General features: G+C 43.5%; 1 protein-coding gene across 5 annotated transcripts in view; it reads left to right on the forward strand.

The window, feature by feature from the left end:
* The window catches only part of PAK6 (p21 (RAC1) activated kinase 6), a 114079-nt gene that overhangs the window by 88280 nt on the left and 4015 nt on the right, over positions 1 to 21784 (forward strand). For all 5 annotated transcript variants that reach the window (XM_069729483.1, XM_069729462.1, XM_069729499.1 and 2 more), the window contains exons 4-6: positions 9880 to 10344; positions 11595 to 11728; positions 19045 to 19171. In XM_069729483.1, coding sequence (XP_069585584.1) covers positions 9880 to 10344; positions 11595 to 11728; positions 19045 to 19171 — 726 coding nt within the window. The remainder of the gene's footprint in view (positions 1 to 9879; positions 10345 to 11594; positions 11729 to 19044; positions 19172 to 21784) is intronic.

Here is a 21784-nt window from a genome sequence, read left to right on the forward strand (position 1 = left end):
GAAACATAGTTTAAATATGCAGCTGAGGCCTAGACATGCTTGTACATAGCAAGAGACTGGCAAATCATCTGGAGAAATGCAGAGAGAAGATAGCCGCAGGTGTCGCTGTACTAGTTTAATCTCCGTCTATGGTCCCCAGACGGATCTTTAAGCTACATTTTCTTTTAAAAACTGGAGAATTTCAGAGAAGAACATATCTCAGAGCCAGACCCTGATTGATGCCACCTGAGGCTTGGTCAGTAAGAATCGAACAACAGGTTCCCATTAACTTTCTGGCTTGAAGGCCGTCCAAAACAGGCATGTACCTTTACTCCAACAAAATCATAATTAAGGCTCAATTGTGACATGCCATAATTGCTTTGTCCCAGGTGATCACTCAACATTCTGTTCCTGGTGTTAAATAGGACTTTTCACATTTCTTCTTTGGTGGTCCGTGTCAGTCTGGTAATCTGGTGGTTTCTAGCAGCTCTATTGGCTCTTACTATTGCTGTAAATTTGTGTCCTCATTTGGATATGGGCCATCATTTTATTGGTAGCAGCACAGAGGGACAATGCCTGTCTTAGCTTCCTGCATCTGATGCTGGCACATTTCAATAGGACAACTGCCGAGATGGATGCTCTGGATCTTTTCATGCAGCTCATTCCACAACCTGTCCAGTGGTAGGGTTTTGAGTGTAATATCTCTCCTATTTCTTTTTGCGGCTTCGTTAAGTAGTGAATATTTTTTTAAAATAGAAATGATAGATTGATACATGCAGTGACTTTGGCTCGCCTCAAATACTCTGATCATGCATCCCCGAAAGGAAACCTGACAGCAGGATTTACTCCTTGGAAGCATTAAGAGCACTTTAACAACCTCCTAGTACTGTTTTTAATGATCCTGCTCACAGTAGGGAAGTGGACTAGTTCGGGACCGCTGTCACTGATTACTACTGCTTGCTGGGATTACAACTACAGCAGTATGATTGACATCCCAACATATGTAAGCAGGTTGCGGGATGCAGTGACAGACAGAAGGCAGAGCAAGGGTTAACCAACTATAAAAGTTTTATTTTAATGGGGGTAACTTCTCGCAGGGAGGTGAAGTGTTAAACGGGGGAATAGCAGTCCAATTGCAGTGAATATGCAGGGTTAAATAAACAAAGAGACAGTAGTTCTGTGATGCACTTATGGTGTCAGAAGTTCTTCAGAATGCAGGTACCACTTGTAGGTGGGTAGCGCCATCAACAGCTGACACGGTGACTGTCATGGAGATTCAGCTGGTAATAGCGGTCCGTCTTCTGGCGACAGCGGTCGGTCTCTGGTACCTTCCGCTGAGCCCCTAGTCCATGAACATATGTGGCCGGAGGGAAAAGGGCCGCAGCACGATCAGAGCCCCCCGTGGGCAGGAAGGTATATGGTGGTAAGGTGGGCTGCAAATGTCTGTCCAGTAACTGATTCCCTCTCTGCGGCACTTGCGCTACACTCATGGTCACGAAGCGCACGGCACCTCGCTCACTGCCAGCTGCTGGGCGCACTGCACTTCTCTCTGCTATCCCCGCTGGTCATGGCAGGAATACACGAACGCAGGCCGGCGCAGCCCCTGTGCTCAAGCGCCGGAGCACTTCTCTCTCTGCTGCGCGCTGCCTATTCCCACCAAGACTGACTGCTTCCGCGCACGCTGTGGCTGTTGCCACTTAGCCACACCCCGAGTGCGAAGGTCTGTCCGTTCCCTTACTCCTTCCCCCGGACAACAGAGGAGACAGCCCCGACAGTTCCGAACCTGGCATAGGACAGGTACCCACGAGCCGGTTCTCCTCCTTACACATATGCATAGAGGAGGAGGAGGAGAAATCATTGTGGCCGTGATCCCAGCACATTGTATCGGTGATTTACTGCGGTCCTGGATTGGTCTGCTACTCACAGCAAGGAAGAGCTAAGATCATTAAAAACAGTATTAGAAGGCTGATAGTGTTCCTAAATACTTTTTATGGGTAAATCCTATTGTCAGGTTCCCTTTAATCTCCGCACTTTCAACCTTATGGCAAGTTAATAAGATCATTCTATGCCCATGGAAGATCGTCAATATCTGCAGCACAATCACAACTAGGAATGTGCTGCCGATAACTATGATTTTTAAGCTACTTTAAAACTCGTCATACCCAACAAATGACAGATTTGTTCATTCATTAGGTTGCCTGACATTTGGGAACAAACGAACAGTCGTCATATCACTTGTTTACCGACTGGCTGATCTAAATTGGGTCATTGCAATATTTTTCATAGTAAATATCTCATTGTAGTCCTCAGTCTAAAGTAGTTCTAGCCTTACTGCAGTACTCATTGTAATACCCATAGTACCATCATGACTGTAAGCCACAATATACTTTCCTTTTCCAAAAGATGGTGCACAGCTTCGAATTATCAAACATTATCGTAAAGTGTAACCAGCATTTTTTTAAATAAATTAATAGTAAGAATAAAGATACCGGTAATATATCTATCAGAGAAATCTGCTTCTTTTAACTCCTGGGTTAATCATTCACTCTCAAAATTCTCAATTCATTGGGAAAATCTGTCCTCGGTGAATACTGATTTTTGCCATTACTGAGATGGGAGATGGTGCTAAGCTCTTAAGCTTCTATGGAGAACTGTAACTGTAATTTCAGGAGAATTCGCACTAGAATGTCTGTTTCTTCCTCTAGCTCCTCCCCTCCATAGAATCTTATAAGCACCAGCTGTAGTCTCCTCTCAGTAATGGGAAATCTTTATTCACTGAATACAGATTTTACCTATGAAATGAGTGAAGTATATTACTAAATTGATTTTCATGTGTACCATTGATTGATTAAATAAGAATTAGAAGTTACTCTTTAAGTCCTAGCAAAATAATAAAAAGGGTCCCCTAGGAAAACATGGGCGGTTCAATATTATCTATAGAAAAATGTCATATAAATTCTTCTCCAGCAATAACCTATACACCATGAGGATACCACCAGGAATATACGTATATATGCCAACTATCTTGAAATGCTCTGGAAGCTTCTGGAAAAAAGGGACAGCTCCTGAATGTCAACACCTGTAAAAGTTGGCAAACCGAACGGTTCCTATAAAGTGACGGCAAGATGCTCTGTCTGATGATGGTAGAGGAGACTTGGGTAAAAAAACAAAAAACAAATCCTAAATCTTTCAAAAGGACATCTATGAAAGTTGGCTAATAAGAATACAAGAAATACAATATGAATATTAAAGACCACACACAAAGTCCATAAAAAGTGAACTTGTGAAAAAGCACTTAAAGGTGTTGTGCCTCGAACAAATGTATATTTTAATCAACATATCTTGGAATCAAAATGAACTCCACACTTGTATGTGTTCAGTTAAAATGTTCAGGTACCGTCACATTAAGCGACGCTGCAGCGATCTAGACAACGATGCCGATCGTCGCTGTTTGGTCGCTGGAGAGCTGTCACACAGACAGCTCTCCAGCGACCAACGATCCCGAAGTCCCCGGGTAACCAGGGTAAACATCGGGTTACTAAGCGCAGGGCCGCGCTTAGTAACCCGATGTATACCCTGGTTACCAATGTAAAAGTTAAAAAAACAGTACATACTTACATTCCTGTCGCGTCCCCCGGCCTCAGCTTCCCTGCTCTGTGTAAGCGCGCTGGCCGGAAAGCAGAGCGGTGACGTCACTGCTGTGCTCTGCTTTACGGCCGGCCGGCGCTGACACTGGGGGACGCAGGGAAGCTGATGCTGAGGAACGTGACAGGAATGTAAGTATGTACTGTTTTTTTTTTTTTTTGTTTTTTTTTTACTTTTACATTGGTAACCAGAGTAAACATCGGGTTACTAAGCGCGGCCCTGCGCTTAGTAACCCGATGTTTACCCTGGTTACCAGTGAAGACATCGCTGAATCGGCGTCACACACGCCGATTCAGCGATGTCAGCGGGAGATCCAGCGACGAAATAAAGTTCTGGACTTTCCCCAGCGACCAACGATCTCGCAGCAGGGGCCTGATCGTTGGTCGCTGTCACACAGAATGATTTTGTTAACGATATCGTTGCTACGTCACAAAAAGCAACGATATTGTTAACGATATCGTTATGTGTGATGGTACCTTTCCTGTGCTGAGATAATCTTATAATTGTGCCCCTGCTGTGTACTGTATAATGGCTGTGTGTGACTGTACAAAAACATGGTCTGATCATTCCACAGCTCCTGGGCAAGGGAGGAAGCAAAAGAGCGTATACAGACATTACAGCATGAGATCACAGCTCCTGGGCAGGTGAGGATGCAAAAGAGGGTATGCAGACATTACAGCATGAGATCACCGCTCCTGGGCAGGGGAGAAAGCAAAAGAGTATACAGACATTACAGCATGAGAGCACAGGTCCTGGGCAGGTGAGGATGCAAAAGAGGGTATGCAGACATTACAGCATGAGATCACCGCTCCTGGGCAGGGGAGAAAGCAAAAGAGTATACAGACATTATAGCATGAGATCACAGGTCCTGGGCAGGTGAAGATACAAAAGACAGTATACAGACATTACAGCATGAGCTTACAGGTCCTGGGCAGGTGAAGATGCAAAAAGAGAGTATACATTCATTACATAAAAATAAGGAAGAAAGCGGCGCTAATTACTTGGTGCAGGGTATAAGAGTCTGCCGCGAAGTAAAAACAATCACCACAGGATTGTAAGAAGTACTAAACACTAAAAATATATATATATATACTTCGCGCTGATAAACCCAGTATGCATACACACATAAAAAGATATTTGCTGATGGTGCACTAGATCAGATAATAGTAACAAGATAGTGCAGAAATCTGCAGTTTAAAATCAGTACCTTTAAAAGTGAAAGTCAGTCATATCACATTCCGTGAGTTGACAGGAGTTCCTGGATGGAGTTAGTGCGGTCTCCAGCAGAATACTTGAATCGGAGGGCTGCCCCGGCCGGTGGCGGCTCCTCCATGCACCGAATCTTCAGTCGGGGGTGAAGACACAGCGTCCCGGGCTGATCGCGCCGTGTGGTGCGAGCGATGTGAAACGGCGCGTCTAGGACCTACGTGACGCAGTGAGTCATGTGACCGCCCCACGTGACTACAAACCTTGTAGTCACGTGGGGCGGTCACATGACTCACTGCGTCACGTAGGTCCTAGACGCGCGTCACGTGGGGTGGTCACATGACTCACTGCGTCACGTAGGTCCTAGACGCGCCGTTTCACATCGCTCGCACCACACGGCGCGATCAGCCCGGGACGCTGTGTCTTCACCCCCGACTGAAGGTTCGGTGCATGGAGGAGCCGCCACCGGCCGGGGCAGCCCTCTGATTCAAGTATTCTGCTGGAGACCGCACTAACTCCATCCAGGAACTCCTGTCAACTCACGGAATGTGATATGACTGACTTTCACTTTTAAAGGTACTGATTTTAAACTGCAGATTTCTGCACTATCTTGTTACTATTATCTGATCTAGTGCACCATCAGCAAATATCTTTTTATGTGTGTATGCATACTGGGTTTATCAGCGCGAAGTATATATATATATATTTTTAGTGTTTAATACATTCATTACAGCATGGGATCACAGCTCCTGGGCAGGGAAGGAAGCAAAAGAGTATACAGACATTACAGAATGAGATTACAGCCGATTCTGGAATTGGCTGTGATCCCGTGCCGAGCAGTCTGTATACTCCCCTGGCCAGGAGCTGTGGTATGATCAGTCCATGTCCCTGTACGGTCAGACGCAGCCATTACACAGTACACAGCAGGGGCACATTTATAAGATTATCTCAGCACAAGAACCTTTTTTTTTTTATACACCTCCAATTGTGGAAGTTATTATTATTCGAAGATCTAGTGATTAAAATGCACTTTTGTTCATGGCACAACCCCTTAAATTATCCACAGTGAGTCAAGAAAAGTCACTTTTCATGAACTCGCTGAAGTATGCAGTGTTTTAATTGCGCCGTTGTTGCCTGTCCTCAGGGAAGACATTCTATGTTTTTTTTTTTTTCCAGTATGAACAGGCAAGCAGGTGTCTACGGTGACTTTCCAGTTCAGACAGGTAGTCTCCATCTTAATAAAGAAAAAAAAATATTTAGGATGCGTCAGAAATCTAAAAAATTGCATCAAGAACAAGGCTGTGATTAGATTCTGTTACTTGGGATATATACCGACTTGTACGGTGAATTCTTGCTTATCTGCAGCTGTGTTCTGATTTACATTCACTACAGACAGACACCTCGAGGCTTTCAAAATGTGTTCTGGCACATAATTTCACAAATGATGATGAATTTTTAATCTAAATACCATTAGGTTAAGATCACTCATTATCAACAACGTTCAGTAATTACACCATTTCTTAAAATAAATAGGTGTAATTGCTAGGTAAATCATTGTGACAACACTCGTGTCCTAAACGGTGCATGTAAGCAGGTCACAATATAGGTGTGGCCCTATTAACCCAAAAATTAGCTCTCAGCTGGAAGATAGCACAGTGAGGGACACATGTCCGGTGGGGTATAGGTGTTGTCTCTTCTGAAACATTTGCAGGACATGCTGTAAAGGTTTGATAAGTTCGGGACTTGCGTGCATCTTGGAAAGAGGGCCCTGACGCACATCATCAGGAATGGAGAGGTGCATGCGCGACCAGCCTTTTCATCCAACTTCTCCTGGCCACAATCTTGTGGCCAAGGGCAAAAAAGGGGTCAAACATTTAAAGGCCCAATACGAGTTGTCTACTCATTGTTATCTACAGAATTGGCAACCAGCTAAAGTAAACGAGGGTGTCCCACAACGGATTATGTCAGGGGACATAAGGATCTATCGGTTGGAATTCGAACACCAGATCCTTTTCGCTTGACAAGGATTTTGAGAGCAGCACTCTCCAGAAAACACAGGAATATTTGGCTGAGCCAAATCTGGAGAGAGAATAGTTAATCGAGTGATTGCTTGGCTGACAGCTATCTAATCCTTATGGCGATCTTAACTCCGAACAATTACCACCTATTCTGTGGACAGGTGACTAATTTATGTAGAACGAAGTTCCGCTTTATGGTTACAGCTCATGTTGAGATACTCTGCTTGGAAGTTACACTATACTACCATCAGTTTCTAAATTCAGTGGTAGCACTTCTTCCAGGTACAGTCTGGCAGTTAACGGAATCCACAGAAACAGTCTCTTTATCACTTATATAGAAGGTAGTTGTGCCACCTTGGGTACAAGGCAGCTATCACAGAATACTATAAAAATATCACAATGGGATCTGTACACCTCAGATTTCACCGGGACAGTTTGTAATAGGTATTTACAGATACACATTGCAAGGTCACCTGGTGCAGGTCACAGTTTAGACTTAAACACTGTTTCGGGTCACTGTGCCACTCACCACAGGCCACAGTGCCAATTCACACACAGGCCACAGCCTTCATTCCTTTCTAAAGTCACGCTACCTTGCCACAGGTGTTCTCAAATTTTGCAGTCTGCTTTAAGGAGTCTCTATCTGGACTGTCCCAGGGCAAATGGAGTGCCCCACCAGGGCAGCAGGGTACTCGGTACCGGGTCCAGTCTTAAAGGGGATGTCACGGTGGCTGCGACCCGGTCCGTGGCCCTGGGTGCCCAACCAAAGGGGAATGTCTTTAAGGGATATTATGAATAAAGTCTATTGTTTGTGATGCCACCTGTGGTTCTCAGTCAGTAGAGATCGACGCCGCTTAAAGGTCCTCTGGGGTGATGGTATGGCGGCCAGATGGTGACACTTCCCACAGGTGAAGCGAGGTCCCCAGTGCTTCCCACGATGATGTGGAGGATGGTATAGGAAAGAACGAAGACACAGGTTTGCAGTCTTTACCTGGTTTATTGATAGTAGCAGTCCCCAGTCCAGGGTACCAAGTGCAGGGTAGCTGTGGTCCGACCGGCTTGGAGGCAACAGGAGATCCCTCTCCCAAGTGAGGTCCGCAAGCCTTTCCCACTTGCGCTATTTAGTTGATTAGGTCCCTGCTGCTTGAAGCTTATTGCAAGTCCCCTCTTTCCCTTCCTAAAACAGATGTCCGTACGATAGGCAGTTTGAGCCTGTTCACAGGGTCTCTATCATGACCCGGGCTCTAAGGTTACTGCTTCACCTTCGACTTAATGCAGACAATTGACATACAGTCCTATGCCTCTGGTTCTGCCGCGTGTCCTGGAGAACAACACAACCTCTGGCTCCCGATACCCGGCCTCTGCGCTACAGCCCGCAGGGTGTCCTTCCGCTGTTCCCCTGCTGAGCCTCTTCCTCCTCTGTGCTTCTTCCCTCTAAGCTCCTCCACTATTCAACTCTCCTTTAGATTCTCCCTCTTTCCAGGGGTAACAGCTCCCCCATGGCTGCTCGGCCCCTACATCTGCTCCAGATGTCCTTCTGCTCTTCTCTCCTCTCTGACTACCTCAGACTGACTGGCTCCTCCTCCAGACCAGGATACATGAAGTGTAAGGAAGCTCCCCTAAATCCGGGTCCTGAGGTCCCCCCTGGCCTAAATTCAGATGTGTTGAATGTGAGTGTCTTACCTGATAGAGAGAATCTCCCTTGCTTCCAAGCGTGACATCACCCTCCCCGAAAGGAAGGCAACATCACTGCAACAACCGGTTACCTGGGGTGTTGCACAAACATTTTCAGTCAGAGCGTGCCTCCACTTATGAAGCCACCAACAGGAAGTCAAGCTATATGGCTAGGTGTCTGATTTCAGGTAAATCACTGGAACTGCTAATCAGAGCTCAGGGCAGCAAATCCTGATTAATATTTCCATTTTTTTGTACAAGGGTATGAAATAATTAAAGTGGAAAAGTGGTCCAGTGTACATGAGAAATAATACGGTCTGGCCATTACCTGACTTTGTATTTTGCATTTTTCACCAGTTTTCCCCTCTGTTTCAGTTAGCTCTGAGCTAGTGAGTGGATTCTTCAGTCATGTCTCCTATACACAGTATATCCAGACTGAAAAGGGAAAGAGAGAGGGATATTTCTTCTCCATATAGCAGAGACAGAAGCAGTAGTGGCATGGAGGAGATTTTACAGAAATACTGAGCTCTGTGGCTGTGAATCCATCACTGATGTTAAATAAATTTGATATAAGAAACAAGGATAAGCCACTCATGCATTTTTATTTAATAAAAAATCCATACTTTCTTATATTCACATTTACTATTGATTTAAAGGAATGGTTCAAACGACTAAGTCATGCTCCCCGAATCATGGGCAGCATTTATCGGACAGAAGTTGTATAATTTCAGCCAAGTCTGTTTTACTCTTAAATGTTGCAGCACTTAGGAGTAAAATATACCTGGCTGAATAAATACAGCCAGTGTCTGATATATGCGGCACCTGGTTTGAACAGCATGTATTGCCTATTAGGTTCCCTTAAAGCAAACTTTGATGACAGGGAGGGGGCACCTGCTCCTTATTTGTCAAACTGAAGATGGGTCCTTAACTTGTTTTTGAAAAAAAACCTATATCAGCTATGCATTAAAGAAGTGATAAATTGCATGACTGCTGGTGGTCCCACCGTTGGGACACTCTCTGATAAAGAGAAGGGGGCTCTGGAGTCTGTCCCAAGTATAACATTCGTCTATCTCCAGCAGTCCTATAGACCATGAATAGAGAGGTGGTTTGCAGGTGTATGTCCCATTCTTGGGTTCCAGTGTTCTACAAGTTATCTATCCCATTGATTTGTAATAACTTGCTTTCATGGCAAAACCCTTTTTTTTAGGGGGTACGTTATGAGTTGGTCTAAAGACTGTTTATACTTTTGTCCAGACCAATAACCCCTAGTGAGCTCTCGCGCTATATTTTGTAGATAAAATTTGACAGGATGATAACTCGCTAATAAGAATATTTGTTTTTGTGTTTTTTTTAATAGACTGAGGAATATAAGCGTCCCTTATTATCTGCAAGGGGCGTTTTGGCCAAAGCTGCTTCTCTCCCACCTGACCATTTACCCTCAGACTTCCCAAGGATAGTTTCGGGGACACCATCAGAACAGGTTTCGCCTCTCCGGCCATGCAGACCTTCTCCTGCAGGTTCACCACGTAGTCGCCCCATCCAAACCAGCTCCACCAACCTCCATTTAAGCCAGGACTCATTTAATAAAATTCCACTGAGCAACCAGGACTCGACGGTGGTAACCCATGAACAGTTCAAGACAGCACTTCGGATGGTTGTAGATAAAGGGGACCCACGTCTGCTTTTGGAGGATTATGTAAAAATTGGGGAAGGATCCACTGGAGTTGTTTGCATTGCTCGAGAGAAGCACAGTGGGCGCCAGGTGGCAGTAAAAATGATGGACCTAAGAAAGCAACAAAGGAGAGAACTTCTGTTTAATGAGGTGAGTGTTACAGGTCTATATAACCAACTGTTTAAGGTTGGTCAGTGTTGACCTATTAGGACATATGAATGCAATAGACGTAAGTCGGGAGTGTTAGACCTCCTCACGATAAGTGAGCATAGAATAATACTGCCAGGTCATTTCCGTGAGCACCCTCCAAAGGTATGATCAAGCAGAGCTTTTTTTCCCCTGGATATTGGAGCCGATTCTACTCCACAATTCACACAAAAACTTTTAAATACAGCATTGAGATCAGTATTCCATGACTACTGGATTGGGAGGCCTGCAAAACACCACTTACCTGATGGCATTCCTGGCACCTCTTTTGATTAGCCAGGCTTGCATGCTATCAATGAAAAGATTGGTTGTCTGAAAAATGTTCTGTCACGCTCAATGTACTTCAACATCCACTGCCAATCGCACCCTGTCAATTGCCAAGTAAAGACGTCCCAGATATTCTCGATTGGAGACAAGTCCAGACACTCTGTAGGCCACTGTAACACATGTAGGCCACCAGGCTGCGAAAAAAATGTGTCCAGGGATACTTTGGACAAATGGCCGTACCACTGGTTCCATCATCAAATCAATGTAACGCTGAGCTTTTGGTGTACCTGAAATTAAGACTAGAGGGGTCCTGCTACTGTACATTATGTCACTGACTTCACACTATAATCTTGGATGAGGGATTTTTTTTTCCTGGAGAAGACCTCTTCACGGCATTGCCTATACAGTCTCCAGACCAATTTCTGGCTATCATTGCTGCCAAGACAAAAACGGGACTCCTCACTGAAGAGGATAGACCTCCATTTTCATCTTGCTCTGCACCATGATGGCGGTATCGTGAGGTCAATGGTCAAACCTGTATCTGGACATCTGGCTTGTAGCCAGATTCCATCCAAACTCTTGATGGTTTGTGTGGACCTTGTGTAATGTCTTGGTCTTTGTATGTAATGTCTAATTTCATTTGCAGTACAGCATGGATTAATTGTGGAACCAGTGATGCGGCCATTTCTCCAAGAAAATAACCGTTTACATACTTGGTGCCGTTCCGTGGATATGATTCATGCAGCGTCTTTCATCGGCCTGGTCTCTGGCTCCATTATATATTGCTAGATTGACTCACTTGTTTAGCTTTATATACTCTTCAGTGCATGATACCATTAGTCATCGCGGTTGTATTTTCCTTTTATGATTCTTTGGCAGTGCGTTTGTGATTATTGACACAAGCTTATCCTTTATGTGGTATGTAGGTTGTCATCATGCGGGATTATCAGCATGCCAATGTTGTGGAGATGTACAAGAGCTATCTGGTGGGAGAAGAGCTGTGGGTTATGATGGAGTATGTGCAAGGAGGCGCGCTGACTGATATTGTATCACAAACCAGGTATGTGCGCACTCATGTTAGATAATCCCACGGCATGATTATAATCCGATAGTAAAATAAACAATTGCACCCACTAGTATACTGTGTGTCAATAAATACTGGATCATTAAGTGATTTTCATTAATGTGAAAAAAATGAACTTTTTTGAATTTACCAAATGGCAGCAATGAAGCAAAAAGTGAAAAATTAATACTTTCCGTACCCACTGTATATAGCAGGTTGACACCAAAGGTGTAAATCAACTCAATCCCAAACCCTCTATAATGTGACAACTAATAGTTCAGCGATGACATCCATAAGTCTAAAACCATTTATACTACTGGCCCGATTGTTTGTTCGAATGGCAACTATGCCTCCCAACTCCACCATATCGGGGAGCGCACCTGTGCTCCCATGAGAGAGCCGCTACCAGACATCCTGTAGCTGCAGAGCAGGGAGGCTGTTCTGTGTAGCATCAACCAATAGCTGCAAAGCTGGGAGGCTGGGCTTTGCAGCTTTGGCCAGTAGCTGCAAAGCAGGGAGGCTGTGTTGCATAGTTTGGTTGCAGAAGAAACTTGTGAGAGTAGATTATATGGGGTGATTCAACTTTTATCTACACAGAACATGAGGTACATGCATCAGCTTCTTAATACAGCATAACAGGAAGTCTAAAACACTTTTTTACCAGAGAGAAAGTGGAACCAAAGTACAACAAGTATATGCATTACTTTCAACTAAGCATATAACAGTAACAACATCGTCATCTACTGTCAGAAAAGTGTAAGCTCCTCCTGCACACAAACGCTGTATTTTTCGGACTATAAGAGGAAATTTGAAAAAAAAACTGAAGCAAAAAATGTGGTCAATTCTGTACTTAAGATCACCTATCCTGGTAAATATGGTCCCCTCATCCCTATACTGGTATGCATGGCCCTCATCCCCATCCTTTTTCTGGTATGCATGGCCCCATCCTTTTTCTGGTATCCATGGCCCCATCCTTATTCTGATATGATTGGCCCTATCCAGTTCCTGGTATGATTGACTGTCCCCATCCTGTTCCTGGTATGATTGATTGGCCCCATCCCATTCCTGGTATACATGTCCCCATCCAGTTCCTAGTATGATTGACTGTTCCCATCCAGTTCCTGGTATGATTGATTGGCCCCATCCCATTCCTGGTATACATGTCCCCATCCAGTTCCTAGTATGATTGACTGTCCCCATCCAGTTCCTGGTATGATTGATTGGCCCCATCCCATTCCTGGTATACATGTCCCCATCCAGTTCCTAGTATGATTGACTGTTCCCATCCAGTTCCTGGTATGATTGATTGGCCCCATCCCGTTCCTGGTATACAGTACAGGCCAAAAGTTTGGACACACCTTCTCATTTAAAGATTTTTCCGTATTTTCATGACTATGAAAATTGTACATTCACACTGAAGGCATCAAAACTATAAATTAACACATGTGGAATTATATACTTAATTTCAGTTGTTTAACACTTTTTTGTTATGTCTTATATTCTAGGTTCTTCAAAGTAGCCACCTTTTGCTTTGATGACTGCTTTGCACACTCTTTGCATTCTCTTGATGAGCTTCAAAAGGTAGTCACCAGGAATGGTCTTCCAACAATCTTGAAGGAGTTCCCAGAGATGCTTAGCACTTGTTGGCCCTTTTGCCTTCACTCTGCGATCCAGCTCACCCCAAACCATCTCGATTGGGTTCAGGTCTGGTGACTGTGGAGGCCAGGTCATCTGGCGTAGCACCCCATCACTCTCCTTCTTGGTCAAATAGCCCTTACACAGCCTTCAGGTGTGTTTGGGGTCATTGTCCTGTTGAAAAATAAATGATTGTTCAACTACGCAACGCAAACCGGATGGAATAGCATGCCACTGCAAGATGCTGTGGTTGCCATGCTGGTTCAGTATGCCTTCAATTTTGAATAAATCCCCAACAGTGTCACCAGCAAAGCACCCCCACACCATCACACCTCCTCCTCCATGCTTCACGGTGGGAACCAGGCATGTAGAGTCCATCCATTCACCTTTTCTGCATCGCACAAAGACACGGTGGTTGGAACCAAAGATCTCAAATTTGGACTGATCAGACCAAAGCACAGATTTCCACTGGTCTAATGTCCATTCCTTGTGTTCTTTAGCTCAAACAAGTCACTTCTGCTTGTTGCCTGTCCTTAGCAGTGGTTTCCTAGCAGCTATTTTACCATAAAGGCATGCTGCACAAAGTCTCCTCTTAGCAGTTGTTGTACAGATGTGTCTGCTGCTAGAACTCTGTGTGGCATTGACCTGGTCTCTAATCTGAGCTGCTGTTAACCTGCGATTTCTAAGGCTGGTGACTCGGATAAACTTATCCTCAGAAGCAGAGGTGACTCTTGGTCTTCCTTTCCTGGGGCGGTCCTCATATGAGCCAGTTTCTTTGTAGCGCTTGATGGTTTTTGCCACTGCACTTGGGGACACTTTCAAAAATTTTCCCAATTTTTCGGACTGACTGACCTTCATTTCTTAAAGTAATGATGGCCACTCGTTTTTCTTTACTTAGCTGCTTTTTTCTTGCCATAATACAGATTCTAACAGTCTATTCAGTAGGACTATCATCTGTGTATCCACCAGACTTCTGTACAACACAACTGATGGTCCCAACCCCATTTATGAGGCAAGAAATCTCACTTATTAAACCTGACAGGGCACACCTGTGAATTGAAAACCATTCCCGGTGACTACCTCTTGAAGCTCATCAAGAGAATGCCAAGAGCGTGCAAAGCAGTCATCAAAGCAAAAGGTGGCTACTTTGAAGAACCTAGAATATAAGACATAATTTCAGTTGTTTCACAGTTTTCTATTAAGTATATAATTCCACATGTGTTAATTCATAGTTTTGATGCCTTCAGTGTGAATGTACAATTTTCATAGTTATGAAAATACGGAAAAATCTTTAAATGAGAAGGTGTGTCCAAACTTTTGGTCTGTACTGTACATGGCCCCATCCAGTTCCTGGTATGATTGATTGGCTCCAGCCAGTTCTTGGTATGGTTGATTGGCCCCAGCCCGTTACTGCTATGATTGATTGTCCCCATCCAGTTCCTGGTATGATTGATTGGCCCCATCCCAGTCCTGGTATCCATGGCCCCATCAGAAAAGATTAAAAAAAACAAACCTTTACTCTTACCTTCGTCCGCTCCCTCGCAGCCACAGCGTCCTGCTTTGGCGCCAGCAGCTGCTTAATGCTTGTAATTAGCGCATGGCAGGGACAGCAGTTAATTCAGTTAAGCCTAATTTCTTCATCAGTCTCTGATGTCTTTCAGCATTTAATGCCTTTGTGAAAATATCTGCTGTCATATCTTCAGTTGGGCGGTACTCTAAATTTAGGATTCCTTGTTCCTGTTGATCTCTCAAGAAGTGAAACTTTACATCAATGTGTTTAGTTCTTGGATTAACTCTTTCCATCTGAGCATGAACTAGACATCCTTGATTATCCTCGTACATCTTTGTTGGTCCCAATTGTTGTTGTCCTAAGTCTGTTAGCAGTTGTCTTAACCATAGAACTTCTTAACTGGCATGTGCCGCGTCGACATATTCTGCTTCTGTCGACGACAGTGTTACTATAGATTGTTTCTTACTAGTCCAACTAATTGGTCCGCCTGAGAGCAAGAAAAGATAGCCACTGGTAGATTTCCTGTAAATTGGATCTGCAGTCCAGTCTTCATCAAGGTATCTGGTTAAAATGCATTTCTCATTTCCAGATAGTTTAACACTGCTAGGCACTTTCAAATAACGGATTACTCTCTCCACTGGATTCCAATCCATTTTGTTTGGCTTTGACACCTTCCTTCTCAAAATTTCTACTGCTGCTGCAATGTCTGGCCTTGTAACACTCACAAGATATAATAATGTTCCCATTGCTTTTCTGTATTGTTCATTTTTCGGTAACAGATTCTGTTCACTATTTATTTCCTTCAGATAGTTGGTTTCCATTGGAGACTTTACTGGCTTTGCATCTTTCAATCCAAATGTTTCGATTATGTCTTGAATCATGTGATTTTGATTAAGATGGAAACTCCTGTCTTCTTCTCTTTCTATCTGTATTCCTAGGTACTGTTTCACATTTCCCAGATCTTTGATCTCAGTGTTGATCCAAAGTTTTCACTATCTCCGCTTCATCCCTTTCTTTTTCAAAACAAACTAAAATATCGTTCACATATATCGGCACATAGATCCATCTGTCTGTCAGTCTCTTTGTATATAGACAAGGATCCGCTTTGCTTCTTTGAAAATGTTCATTTATGAGTACTTCTGTGATTTTATCATTCCATGCTTTAGCGGCTTGCTTTAAACCATATATACTTTTCCGTAGCTTACAAAACATGCTTGGTTTCCTTTTATCCTTAAATCCTGGGGGTTGTTCCATGTAAATGTCTTCTGTTAAGTCTCCATTCAGAAATGCTGCCTTTACATCCAGATGTTTCAACTGCATTTGTTTCATTACTGCAAAGTTCTGATTGTGGTGTGTTTGACAACTGGAGCTAATGTCTCATCATAGTCTTCTCCATATTTCTGAGAATAGCCTTTAGCTACGAGTCTTGCTCGGTATTGATCAGCTGTGCTATCTGCTTGGTATTTTACTTTAAAACATCCTATAGCCTTTTTTTCTTTTGGTAATTCTGTCAGTGTCCATGTCTTTGAATCATGCATGGATTTTATTTCTGTTTCTGCAACCTTTATCCATTTGTTGGCCTCTTCTCCTGAAATTTGAGATCTTCCTCCCTTCCAGGCATGGCATCACCCTCCTCCCCATGAGGAAAGCAATACCACTGTAACAACTGAATTCCCGGGGTGTTACAAATTCACCTCCATTATCACTTCTGATGATGATTGGCTTCCTCTGAAACTTATTTGACTTTGTCACATAGTCTGTTTTCAAAAACTTCACTTTTGCTCTTTATCAAGTACGTGACTGTGTATCTTGAGTAGTCATCTATGAAGGTCACCATATATCTATTACCTCCTGATGTGGTCACTTCCATGGGTCCACATATATCACTGTGTACCAAGTCAAGTGGTCTTGTGCTTTTTGTCTCACTCTCTTTAGGTATAGATACTCTTGTAGCTTTAGATTTTATACAACATTCGGTAATTGAGCAATCTGATATCAATAGGTCTTTTGTCAAATTCTTCTTTTGTAACACTCCCCAATATACTCTCCTAGACGTCTATGCCACATGTGAATACAGTTCTTGTGATCATGTGTACATAACAGCATCTGTTCCTTTAATGTGTCTAGATGGTATAATTGTTCACCTGCTTTGACTTTAATTATTACCTTATCTCCCACTAGGATTGTACAATTATCATCTTTGAATTTTACAGTTAAGGTACCGTCACACTAAACGATATCGCTAGCGATCCGTGACGTTGCAGCGTCCTGGCTAGCGATATCGTTCAGTTTGACACACAGCAGCGATCAGAATCCTGCTGTGATGTTGTTGGTTGCTGCAGAAAGTCCAGAACTTTATTTCGTCGCTGGACTTCCTGCTGACATCGCTGAATCGGCGTGTGTGACACCGATTCAGCGATTTCTTCGCTGGTAACCAGGGTAAACATCGGGTTACTAAGCGCAGGGCCGCGCTTAGTAACCCGATGTTTACCCTGGTTACCATCCTAAAAGTAAAAAAAAACCAAACGCTTCATACTTACCTTCAGCTGTCTGTCCTCCGGCGCTGTGCTTTCCTGCACTCACTGTGAGCACAGCGGCCGGAAAGCACAGCGATGACGTCACCGCTCTGCTTTCTGGCCGCTGTGCTCACAGCCAGTACAGAGAAGCACAGCGCCGGGGACAGACAGCGGAAGGTAAGTATGAAGCGTTTGTTTTTTTTACTTTTAGGATGGTAACCAGGGTAAACATCGGGTTACTAAGCGCGGCCCTGCGCTTAGTAACCCGATGTTTACCCTGGTTACCGGCATCGTTGGTCGCTGGAGAGCTGTCTGTGTGACAGCTCTCCAGCGACCAAACAGCGACGCTGCAGCGATCCGGATCGTTGTCGGTATCGCTGCAGCGTCGCTTAGTGTGACGGTACCTTAAGTCCTTTGGCTGTCAGACGCTTTACGGATAACAATCCTCCTTCTAGTCCTGGAACATATAACACATCCTTTACTAGTAATTTTGAATTATGCCCAAATCTATCAGGACAGAATAGCATTCCTTGTCCAATACCTTCTGCAGTTATTTTACTCCCATCTGCAAGATAAATTGCTTCCTTCTTATTTTCAATTTCAGCAAAAAAGGGGCTTTTATCACTAGTCATGTGACTTGTTGCTCCTGAGTCAATAAACCATCCTGACGATGACTTTTTATCAGTTACTTTGAATGTACCATTCCATTGATCTGCATGTGGGTTAGAAATTGTACTGTTTACTTTTATTCTCCTTTTGGTGTAATTTCTGTTGTTCCTTAATGTTTTCACCGACTGATCTCAGCTGTGTTACTGTTAAAAATGATTATTTCGCAAAAATATTTAATCAAGACTTTACCAGGTGCGTTATTCTTAAAAGAAAATTGTCATGATATTCTGATAAAAAGTATAGTGGTTTATTGAATTGTCCACAGAAAAACCAAATTGCAGAAAACATAAAAGTAGATTGTCCATGTGTAGATATCAGCGCTTGTCTTATTACTCATCTTTCCCAAGGTCATGAATGGTAAAACCGTCTGTCTGTGTGAAGTTTGAAGGTCATCATGGCTTCCGTTATCAGCTGTTGCTTCTTCATCTCTTGTCCATGGAGAATGATGTGTAGGAAGGGAGGTGACCGTCCCACGTGACAAAAAGGCCCCCCACACCCTCCTAAGAGACGTTTATATATGTCCAACACAGATCACGTATTCTCTGTATATGGTGTTAACTTATACTCTGAGCTACATACACAGAAATAGCTTTTGATAGTGTCAGCAAGAAACAATGTGCTCGGTATAGAATTGAGAATAATTCAATTAATATTTAACAGTTACTACCTCCATCATGGACTTTATATGCTCCTGCATGTCTTTCTTTGCACTTAATTTCATCTTGTAAGGTTTTCTTAGCAGGATTAGATTGTGATTTAAGCTGGATCTTTCATGTAGCGTTCTCAATGCTTCCCACATTTCCTTTGCTTTATTCTCATTCCTTATGTGGATTAACTGATCATCCTCCACTAATAAGCTGATAGCAGCTCTTGCTTATTTTCATATGTACTGTTGATTTATGAAGGAAAAATTAGAATAACTTTCACTCTTTAAGGATGTATATGACTTCTCAAGATGTAATCATTGGTATTCTTTGTTTCAGACTGAATGAGGAGCAAATTGCTACTGTCTGCAAGTCTGTGTTACAAGCTCTGGTATACCTGCACTCCCAAGGCGTGATCCACAGGGACATCAAGAGTGACTCTATACTTTTCACACTAGATGGTCGGGTAAGGAACTGTAGCCCCCTCATCTGTACATTTCTTTTTTTTTTTAAAGGGAACCTGTCACCCCGAAAATCGCGGGTGAGGTAAGCCCACCGGCATCAGGGGCTTATCTACAGCATTCTGTAATGCTGTAGATAAGCCCCCGATTTTACCTGAAAGAGGACAAAAAGACGTTAGATTATAGTCACCCAGGGGCGGTCCCGCTGCTGGTCAGGTCAGATGGGTGTCTCTGGTCCGCTGCGGCGCCTCCCATCTTCTTTCCATGACGTCCTCTTCTGATCTTCAGCCACGGCTCCGGCGCAGGCGTACTTTGCCCTGTTGAGGGCACAACAAAGTACTGCAGTGCGCAGGCGCCAGAAGGGTCATAGAGGCCCGGCGCCTGCGCACTGCAGTACTTTGCTCTGCCCTCAACAGGGCAGACAAAGTATGCCTGCGCCGGAGCCGTGGCTGAAGATCACAAAAGGACGTCTTGTAATGAAGATGGGAGGCGCCGCAGCAGACCAGAGACACCCATCTGACCTGACCAGCAGCGGGACTGCCCCTGGATGAGTATAATCTAACGTCTTTTTCTCCTCTTTCAGGATACATCGGGGGCTTATCTACAGCATTACAGAATGCTGTAGATAAGCCCCTGATGCCGGTGGGCATACCTCACCCGCGATTTTCGGGGTGACAGGTTCCCTTTAATTACAGGTAGTAAATACATTTCAGCAGCTATAACTTTTGTTCAAGTTTTTTTTTAAATATAGATATATATAGATATCTATAGATAGATAGATAGATAGATAGATCAGGGGTCCCCAACTCCAGGCCTCGAGGGCCGCCAACAGTGCAGGTTTTCAGGATTTCTTTAGTATTGCATCGGTGGTAATGTGATCATCTGCACAGGTGATGATTCCAACCCCTGTGCAATACTAAGGAAATCCTGAAAACCTGCACTGTTGGCGGCCCTCGAGGCCTGGAGTTGGGGACCACTGAGATAGATAGATAGATAGATATCTATATATAGATAGATAGATATCTATAGATAGATAGATAGATAGATATCTATTTAAAGCTTGTGCTTTAAATGTCAGAAAATGTATTTTCTATGATTATTTGTTTTTGTTTTAGTCTTTTGATGACATTTTTCCCAATTGTTGTACATGTATGTTCCTGTCTCTGCTAGTCGGGGGGAACCAACCTGCTTCTGCTTGATTGCAGGAGCTTTCATCCTGCACTGTAAACTTACCATGACGCAGGAATCAAATTTTCGACAGGATTTGACTATTATTGGGTTCAACATACACAAATATTATAATGTACATATTGTCACTTTAGTTATATATAATTTGCGGTCTAAATTCATAGTGAAAGGAAACCTGTCCTCTGAGCATTTAAGATGCAAGTTTTCAGGAGTCTACTTTTCATGTGCAGAGGTTATTGTGAACTTCCATCTTAGACTTTGGCGCGCACGTCCAGCACTGCATCCAGCCGCTGATTTCCTTATACACACAGTAAGAGGGTGTCATCGCATGGCAAAAATGAACATGTTTCGATTAGTGATAGTCCCTCTGCTTATGCCAACTGTTCTCTCCTTCTTGCATAACTGCAGGATGGGGTGCATGAAGCAGCCACTTGTGCATGCTCTGCCATTTTGGACAGTTTTTTTATACTTTACAGGGATACTCCAGTGTACAAAAATAACATCATCCATCCAGTGGATGAGTCTGTTTGCTCCATTCAAAGGGTTAGTCCTAATATTATAAATGGGTATTCTTGGATAGTGCTTGCATATTCCGTTTATTAAAATTTTCAGCCATTCTTGAGATAGTAACACTTATGTACAACTCGTTGCCTTGGAGGCCAACCACCACTGCAAGACAACAGAACATCTGCTTACAAGAGCATATCTATGGACCTTGTAAGCAGTGTTGAAGCTTTCCAGGATGCCTTGTTACTTCTTTTATTGGCCAGCTTCAGCCTGTGCTTGCAAACTAGGCAGCAGTGATGGTCTGTTTCCTAGGCAACAAGGTGTAAACAAAAGTGTAAATATCTCAAGAAGTGCTGCACATTTTAATAAACAGTAAATTGCAAAGAGGGATTATTTTTGCAATCTCTATTCGACCATATATTAAAATGGGATTAACGCTTTAAGTGAACCTGGGTACAAATGAAATTAATGCAACATGTAGTGTTCAGAGATAACTGAGATATCGGGCTCCAATAAATCATCCCAAGCCACTTCACATCACTTAAAACTTAGACAAATCCATAAACCCATGCCGTTGTTACATATTTTTACCTTTTCACCAGCGTGATGCAGAAAGAGTCAATTTTCCTAGAGACAGTTTTTTTTTCTCTCACAATGTCCTACAGAATAGTATATGGCTGGTTATAGGAATAGCAGATCATTGTCAACCGCAGATAACGTTTGCTCGCTTAGAAGGCATTTTGCAGAACTGTGCTACATTTTTCTGTTTGTGGCACTGCCGTCTGTCTGGCAGCCTGTCGTATTTCCATCAGTGTGCTGATGAAGGCTGTAAAGCAGTAGGTCACTCATCATGACTAGCTTCCTCACAGACCTTGGCCATTGCGCCTTTTTTTCTCATGCCATTTTATTGGTTATGATAGTGT

The sequence above is a fragment of the Ranitomeya imitator genome, chromosome 1 (genome assembly GCF_032444005.1).
Source record: "Ranitomeya imitator isolate aRanImi1 chromosome 1, aRanImi1.pri, whole genome shotgun sequence".
In the NCBI taxonomy this organism is placed as follows: domain Eukaryota; kingdom Metazoa; phylum Chordata; class Amphibia; order Anura; family Dendrobatidae; genus Ranitomeya; species Ranitomeya imitator.